The sequence below is a fragment of the Myotis davidii genome, unplaced genomic scaffold (genome assembly GCF_000327345.1).
Source record: "Myotis davidii unplaced genomic scaffold, ASM32734v1 scaffold174, whole genome shotgun sequence".
Lineage (NCBI taxonomy): Eukaryota > Metazoa > Chordata > Mammalia > Chiroptera > Vespertilionidae > Myotis > Myotis davidii.
The window spans coordinates 7939946-7949153 of NW_006289087.1; the positions used below are offsets into that span (position 1 = coordinate 7939946).

Here is a 9208-nt window from a genome sequence, read left to right on the forward strand (position 1 = left end):
TATTACCCCCTCCCCCTCCTCCCGCGGCCTCTGGCCAGAAGCGTTGACGGGATCTGGGTTCGGGAAGAAAGCTCTTCGTGGGGTGGAAGCTGTGCCCTGCAGTCGGGGGTCGGAGCGCGGGGATGATGGACTAGTGGTTCTCAACCTTCCTGATGCCGCGACCCTTTAATACAGTTCTTCATGTTGTGGTGACCCCCAACCATAAAATTATTTTTGTTGCCACTTCATAACTAATGTTGCTACTGTTATGAATCGGAATGTAAATATCTGATATGCAGAATGTATTTTCATTGTTACAAATCGAACATAATTACAACATAGTGATTAGTCACAAAAGCAATATGTAATTATGTATTCAATATGTGTTTTCCGATGGTCTTAGGCGACCCCCAGGTTGAGAACCGCTGGACTAGACCAGAGGGACGCCTCGGAGGAAGTGAGGTTGCAGAGACGTGCGGTGTTCATCTCAAAGAGTCCGTGATGAGTTAAGCCCCGCATGGCCCTCATTCGACAGGCTCTTGCAGAATGCTCGTGTTCAGATGAAAGTCTTGAGGAGTCTATTTTACTTATGCACAGGGACTATAGTCAGTGATATTGCAATGGCTACGTATGGTTTTAGGCGGCGGTAGAAATATCGGGGGACGCTTTGTAAAGTATACGGTTGTCTAACCACCGTGCTGTGCACAATATTGAATGCCAGCTGAAATTGAGATTTTTTTTAAACGTATTTTTCAAGTATATTTGTGCATCATTCCTTAAACCTCTTGAGTTCCAAGAAGAGCCTTTACCTTCGGGGGGGATGGGGGGGATGTTTTAGTGCATAAGACTGGTTCTTTGCTAATCAAACAGGTGACCTACGCCCTGGAGTTAGATAGTGAGCGTTGCCCTATGTGAAGCCACAAAGTAAAAACGATAAATTTTACCAGAACAACAGAATAGCTTTTATATTAAGGTAAGATGGATATAATGTGGAATAGAAGCAAAACTTTGTATCAAGTGTTTGATTTTTTTTTTAACTGGAACTTCCTTGAGGTTTGTCCCTGGGAGCCTCCCTCCGGCTGGGGCCTCAGTTCCCTTTGCCCAGTTCATTGTACTCAAATGGGAGGATGTGTAAGGCTCAGGGGTAGCCTTACAGCCTTAGCGGTCACACCTACGCGGAGTGTCACCAGGACCCAAAGGTGTTGGTGGTCATCTGTCGTCTTTTTTCATCTGTAATATTACGGTGAACTTGAGAGTGTTTTCTGTGCTAAATAAATGAAATCAAAACTCACAGGTATTTGAAACCTAACCTCATTCACATGGTGTCTCTTAAAGAAAGACCAGACCGAAAATTTAGCTCTTGGTACAACCTGCAAATAATCTGAAAAGGGGGTTAGGATTTCTTTACTTTCGTTGTTAAAATTTAATCCTAAGAGTTAGTTTTAAAAATCCAGATTCTAGGCCTTTGAGAAAAATTAAAGGATCTGGCAATACTAAGCCTGTACCACAGGCTGAAGGTGTGCGCCTTCGGGGCGGATGCTTGACTCGATCCACTCCTGCCCTTTCCCTGTCTTGGTGATACAGTCCTTTGAATGTGTGGCCCCAGTTTTTGCAGTGTTGGGTTTTTATGAGCTGCCTTGCACACTTTCTTTCATAAGTGTAAGTAAGCTCTTACAAAAGAATGAGTTTGATCTCTGGGGTGAAAGGTAGCATTTTCAAATAACATGATTAAGAGACGTTGGAAAGACTTCAAGTGTGAACCTTTACTATGTAGGAATCGGTAGGAGTAATATTTTATTAGTACTGTTAAAAGGTGCTATAACTTCTAATGAGTACGAGCAGAAAGAAGTGCTGTTACATAACAATGTCTGCTGAGTTATTCAGAGAATAAAGGTTCTAAGATCTTTCTTAGCCGTCAGCTACCCCTTTGATTCTCCATATGGGACTCCAGACCCCCTGCTGAGCTGCCTGCTGAGTCTCTGAAGCAACAAATTATAACTCAGAAATGTGACTTCTTAGTTGTTACTTCTGGCTATTATAGTACCACTTACTGAGCTTGAGTATTTTTATGCCCCGCTGATGTGGCTCAGTGGCTGTGTCGACCTATGAACCAGGAAGTCACAGTCAGGGTTCAATTCCAAGTAAAGGCACATGCCTGGGTTGCGGACCTCAATCCCTGGTAGGGGAGTATAGGAGGCAGCCAATCAATGATTCTCTTTCAGCATTGATGTTTCTCTCTCCCTCTCCCTTCCTCTCTAAAATCAGTAAGAAATATATTTTTTAAAATATTTTTATATCAAAAGACTTCATGGCAGATTTCAATAAGCATAGATTAAGAAGTGTTTCCCTTCTTACAATTTTACTGTGTCAATCTAGCAAGTAACATTTTGCTTTTTGTTAGGTTTCCTAAAAGACAGGAAAATGGAGGACTCTGTGAACCAACTGCAACCCCTAAATGAGAAGCAGATAGCCAATTCTGAAGATGGATATGTATGGCAAGTCACTGACTTGAATCGCCTCCACCGCTTCTTGTGTTTTGGTTCTGAAGGTGGGACTTACTATATCAAAGAACAGAAGTTGGGCCTTGAAAATGCCGAAGCTTTAATTAGATTGATTGAAGATGGCAGAGGATGTGAGGTGATCCAGGAGATCAAGTCATTCAGTCAAGAAGGCAGAACCGCCAAGCAGGAGCCCATGCTCTTCGCACTGGCCATTTGTTCCCAGTGTTCCGACATAAGCACAAAGCAGGCGGCATTTAAAGCTGTTGCTGAAGTCTGTCGCATCCCCACACATCTCTTCACGTTTATCCAGTTTAAGAAAGATCTGAGAGAAAGCATGAAATGTGGCATGTGGGGCCGTGCCCTCCGGAAGGCTATAGCAGACTGGTACAATGCGAAAGGCGGTATGGCCCTCGCTCTGGCAGTTACAAAATACAAACAAAGAAATGGCTGGTCTCACAAAGATCTGTTGAGATTGTCACATCTTAAACCCTCCAGTGAAGGTAAGCATAGCATCTTTTGGAGGAGAAGGGGTGCAGATATTGAATAAATAACAAATTTATTTGACATAAGACAGTTGTGTAATTTCTAGGAATAGCCTTTCGTTCTCAAAACATATTAATTCAAATATGTTTAAGGCCAATCTGGAAACACCTACCACAGGCAATCCAGACATTAGTAATCAAGACCCAAATGACATATCTCCATGTTAAAATGTCACCAGGCTAACGAAAACTCATCCAAATGATGATGGACTATGAAAGTAGCCTGGATGTGTTAAAGTCGTTAGCAAAACGCTCCTCACCAGTAGGTGGCAGACAGCCCGGCTCTGCAGCCCCTTCTCATTTTGCCCCCCTCCCTGCCTTCCAGGACACGTGTTCCATGGATCCTAAGGCTGCCTGAACTGGTGCTCTGAACGTAACAATTCAGGATATTAATTGTCTCCAAGCAGTCAGCCAGGGAACATGGTAACTTGGGCCAGTTTTCTATTCTGCCGGAAGAGGTTTTTGGGAAGTTAGTTGGACCTACAATAAATACTTAGTCTTTCTTAGAAGGAAATAAAAAATTTCAGTCAAGAATAAAGTGTGAACTTCCAGAAAAATCAACATGCCCAAAATTTTACTTTTTTTTTTTTTAAACACCAGAAGTGAAAGCTGAAAAGACGACCACTCACACAGGTTCAGGTTTCAGTTCTGCCCATTGCTTTGTGTCCTGGAGCCACATAACTGAACCTTTCTGAGCTCCTGCATCGTCACCTATGAAAGCGGGAGGAGGGGAAGTGACCCTCCTGGTGACTAATGTGACCGTGGATGCTCCTGATGTGTCCCAGCATTGTATAAAGCAGAGACATCACACAAAAGTCCATGTCCTTGTTTCTTTTGAAAAATACATGTTTTTTGGCAGCACTAAGCAAATACTTAGCTAAAATATTTGTCAGGGCATATTCTTAGTTCACCCCAGTCCTAACCACACTTTATTACATCACATGGCCTATTCATTTTACCCACCTTCCCCCCATAGACCTTAGAATTTGATAATTCCATTCCTTTCCCCACCTTTTTGCAGAACTGGAATGTAGTGCTTAGAATAACCACACCATTTATTGGCAGAGCGTAGGTTACAACCCAAGTTTCCTCACGCTCCCCTCCCCAATCCAAAGCTCATTTCAACTATTAAACACATTACTTTCCTTTTTTTAATATTTAGCCTATAATACTTTCTCAGCTATTAAAAAATTATAAGTTACCTACCTGTCCACATCCACTTATCTCTACTATTCATACATGCATAATCATCAGCTAAAAGAGACAATTATGAAATTAAATGAAATAGATCAGTACTTTTCAGAGGTGTTCTGAGATTATGGACCTAAGTCTGGCCTTATCTACCAAAGTTTCTAATGCTGATGTCTCCAAAAATAAAGCTCTAATGAAATGGAAATATAGGAGTTTTAAAATATATGTATATATTTTAAATTGATTTCAGAGAGGAAGGGAGAGGGGGCAAGAGAGAGAAACTTCAATAATGAGAGAGAATCATTGATTGACTGCCTCCTGCACATCCCCCACTGGGGATTGAGCCTGAAACCCGGGCATGTGCCCTGACCGGGAATCAAACTGACCTCCTGGTTCATAGGTCAACCACTGAGCAACACCAGCCAGGATAGTTTTTCTTTCTCCAAAGTTTCCTATTGAAGCAGTGATCAAATAAACAAAATTAACTAACTCTGTTTGATTAAATGTTTTTTATATCATGTATAACAGCATCACAGATGAAAGAAGTTCATTCCTGGGTGTCTACTTATGCCTTTCATAAAATGCCTTTACATAAACATGTTCTGTCGTTTACCTACTAATCCTACCTGCCTTTTCAATTCTCTATTTTGTTAAAGGACTTGCTATTGTGACCAAATACATTACAAAGGGCTGGAAAGAGGTCCAGGAGTTGTATAAAGAAAAAGCACTTTCTGCGGAGACTGAAAAACTATTAAAGTATCTGGAGGCTGTGGAGAAGGTGAAGCGCACAAAAGATGAGCTGGAAGTCATTCATCTGATAGAAGAGCACAGGTTGGTTAGGGAACAACTTCTGACAAATCACTTGAAGTCTAGAGAGGTAAGTAAAGTGTCCTATGTTACATCATGTGGTTAAACAGTGATGTATGGTATGTATAAAAAAGATAGCCCTAACCGGTTTGGCTCAGTGGATATAGAGCATCGGCCCGCGGACTGAAGGGTCCCAGGTTCGATTCCGGTCAAGGGCATGTACCTTGGTTGCGGGCACAACCCCAGGAGGGGGTGTGCAAGAGGCAGCTGATCGATGTTTCTCTCTCATCGATGTTTCAAACTCTCTATCCCTCTCCCTTCCTCTCTGTAAAAAATCAATAAAATATATATTTTTTAAAAAAGAAAAAGATAAACTGTGGGTACCTATATATTCATTAAAGAAAAACACCTAACAGTGCCCACAGGTAGTTGCATTCAATAGTGTTCAAGAACAAGTTAGTTTATTTGCTAAGACTTTGACCATTTTGCACATTTTTTACTTTGAAATTGATCTGAACTCCCAAAGAAAGTCTTAGAGAATATATTATTATTATTGGCACAGGTATGTTTTACTAATTCATCATTTTCTATGTTTCTGCCTCTTATTGCAATAGGTATGGAAGGCTTTGTTACAAGAAATGCCTTTAACTGCATTACTAAGAAATCTAGGAAAGATGACTGCTAACTCAGTACTTGAACCAGGAAATTCAGAAGTATCTTTAGTATGTGAAAAACTCTGTAATGAGAAACTATTGAAAAAGGTAAGCGTTCCCTTTATTAGCTACTACTGATTGGAAAGGTTGCTCCTAAATTTTGGAAATGCCATCAGCGTATGTTTTAGGTGTTCTGAGATTTCTCATACCAAGTTGCATTTGACTCTGAAAGCTAAGATTAATATGTCCTTGTTTTTCTCTTTTCTTTATGAAATACATTCGCTCAATAACAAATACCTAAGGCACATAATTGCTCTTTTCATTTGAAGTTTCACTGACTCTCTGTCTTCATCTTGTTTCCAGGCTCGTGTACATCCATTTCATGTTTTAATCGCTTTGGAGACTTACAAAACGGGGCATGGGCTCAGAGGAAAACTGAAGTGGCGTCCCGACGAAGACATTTTGAAAGCTTTGGATGCCGCTTTTTACAAAACATTTAAGGTGATGTTTTGATTTTTGTTTTAAAACAAATGACACAGGTAGGACTTGGTATCTTGTGTAAAAACACATTTTAAAGATATTGTTTAAATATTTTGATTACTCATTTGTTCTTGTGAGAAGAATGTCCACTTTTCCATTTCAGTTCCGCAAAGTACTGAAATTTCTAAAAGTTAGGCAAGAAAAAACAAAACATCCAAATTAGAAATCAATAAAAATTATCTCTGTTCTCAGGTGACACGATCTTAAATGTGAAAAAGCCTTAAATAATCCGTAAGAAACTACTAGAGCTAACAAAATCAGCAAAGTTGCAGGATACAAAACCCGTAGGCAAAAATCAGTAGTATCCAAAGGCTAAGAAAACATGTCCACTTACAGTAGCATCGAAAAGAATAAAACACGTAGGGATAAATTTAACTATGGAGGTGTAAGACTTGTACACTGAATACTACAAAATATTGCTGAATGAAACGACATAAATGGTAAGACATTTTATGTTTATAGTTTGAAGGACTTAATATTAGTAAGATGACAGTACTACCCAAAGCAATCTACATATTCCATGCAATCCTTATGGTATGTTTTACAGAAATAGAAAAACCTGTTCTAAAACTTTATGTGGTCTTTAAGGGAACCTCCAAATAGCACAACCAATCTTCTAAAAGAAGAACACAGTTTGAAGACTTATACTTGGAAACTACAGATTTCAAAATTTACTGCAGAGATGTAGTAATCACAACAGTGATACACATTAAGACAGTGATAAAGACCAGAGAAATAGAAAACAGAGCCAAGAAATAAACTCACATTATGGCCAATCGATTTTTTCTTTTTAAAAATTAGTATATTTTTTAATACAGTTTGCATACACTATATTAGTTTGAGGTGTACAACATAATTAGACATGTAATATACTTTACAAAGTGCTCATCCTAAATCTAGTACCCTTCTAACACCATACATAATTATGACATTATTACTGTATTCCTTATAGTGTAGTTTACATGGTCCATTGATTTTTGACACAAGTATCAAAACAGTTCAATGGGGAATAGTATATAAATGGTGATGGGAAAACTTGATATCCACATGCAAAAGAATAAAATGGAACCGTTACTTTATACCATATAAAGAAATTAAAGTGGCTCTGACTGGTTTGGCTCAGTGGATGGAGTGTTGGCCTGCGGACTGAAGGGTCCCAGGTTTGATTCTGGTCAAGGGCACATCCCCAGTAAGGGGTGTATGGGAGGCAGCTGATCGATGCTTCTCTCTCATCGATGTTTCTGACTCTCTATGCCTCTCCCTTCCTCTCTGTGGAAAATCAATAAAATATATTTTTTTAAAGAAATTAAAGTGGATCAGACCTATATTTAAGTGCTAAAACTATAAAATACAAACTTCTTAAAAAAAAAACACCAGTGAATGCTTCATAATATTGGACTTGGTAATAGTTTCTTAGATATGACACCAAAAGAATGGGCAGCAAAAGAAAAAGATAAATTGAACTTCCATCAAAACATAAATCTTTTGTGCATCAAAGGATACTAGCAAGAGAGTGAAAAGATAACCTACAGAATAGGGGAAAGTATTTGCAGATCATATATCTGATATTGTTTTGATGTTCAGAATATATAGAAACAAAGACAACAGTAAAAATACAAAGAACTCAATTCAAAAATAGAGTACTCGAATAGACATTTCTTCAGATATATAGATGGCCAATAAGCACATAAAAAGATGGTCGGCATCATGTGTCATTGGGGGAATGCAGCTCAAAACCACAATGAGGTACCACCTCACACTTGTTGGGTGGCTCGTATCAAAAGGCAGAAATAACGAGCAAGAATTGAAACTAGCCTATTGCTGGTACAACCCTGTGGAAAAGCTTGGTGTTCCTCTGAAAGTTAAAAGTTGAATTGCCATACCATCCAGCCGTTCTACCATTTATGTATTTACCCAAAAGAACTGAAAAGGGACTCAGATACTTGTACATGAGTATTCATAGGAGCATTATTCAGGTAAAAACAGCCCAAGTGTGCATCAACAGGTGAATGGATAAACAAAATATGGCCCTACTCAGCCTTACAAAGGGAATGGAAATAGAAACATGCTACATGGATGAACCTTGAAAACATGGTGCTAAGTGAAATAAACCAGACACAAAAGGTCAAGTGTTATATTATTTACCTTAAATGAGGTACTTAGTAGGTAAATTCATAGAGACAGAAAGTAAAATAGAAGTTGTCAGGGGCTAGAGGGAGGGAGGAATGGGGAGTTATTTAGTAGGTACCGATTTTGTTTGAAATAATGAAAAAGTTTTGGAAATGGTGGTTACATAACATTGTGAATGTACTTAATGATTTAAAATTTAATCTTAGAATTTCTATGATTAATTTTAATAATTATCTCATTTGTTTTCTCTCTATAGACAGTTGAGCCAACCGGAAAGCGTTTCTTGCTGGCTGTTGATGTCAGTGCTTCTATGGACCAGAGAGTTTTGGGTAGTGTCCTCAACGCCAGCACCGTTGCCGCTGCGATGTGCATGGTGAGAACACTGAGGCAGTTCGCCGTGTCTGCCACCCTAAGAACATGTTTGCTGTGGGGAAGAACTGTAGACCTAAATAAATGGGCTCAACGATTAGGTTTCCACTTCTTTTTGTCAATTTGACATATTTGACAGTTTTATTTCATACTAGTGGCCTGGTGCACAAAATTCATGCACATTAAAAGGGGATTAATTAGAGGAGGTATTTTAATATTGCTATTTGCCCTTTCTCTGTAATAGAAGTGTCAGAGATGAAAGAAAATTAGTAAAATGTATATGAAAATCTTCCTCCTGTCAGAGTCTGGGGCACGCCACAGGACCCAGAGTCAAGTCCCTGCCCACCTGCGTATACCTTGAAATCACGTGAGACCCAGACCCAGTTGGCCCCACTTCCATTGGGCGAGATCCAGACCTGGCTGGTCCCACCCCTGTCAAGACCTGCTGGGTGGGGCGCAGCCTCAGGTTCCCCATCAAGCCCCGCTGGGGGGGGGG

At 39.6% G+C, this 9208-nt stretch overlaps 1 protein-coding gene across 1 annotated transcript in view; it reads left to right on the forward strand.

Moving 5' to 3' along the window:
• Positions 1-9208, forward strand: part of TROVE2 (TROVE domain family member 2) — a 37925-nt gene that overhangs the window by 24309 nt on the left and 4408 nt on the right. Inside the window, exons 3-7 of the mRNA XM_015562380.1 lie at positions 2379-2980; positions 4870-5090; positions 5635-5781; positions 6037-6174; positions 8600-8716. Of these exons, the coding sequence (XP_015417866.1) occupies positions 2401-2980; positions 4870-5090; positions 5635-5781; positions 6037-6174; positions 8600-8716 (1203 nt within the window). The 5' untranslated portion in view covers positions 2379-2400. The remainder of the gene's footprint in view (positions 1-2378; positions 2981-4869; positions 5091-5634; positions 5782-6036; positions 6175-8599; positions 8717-9208) is intronic.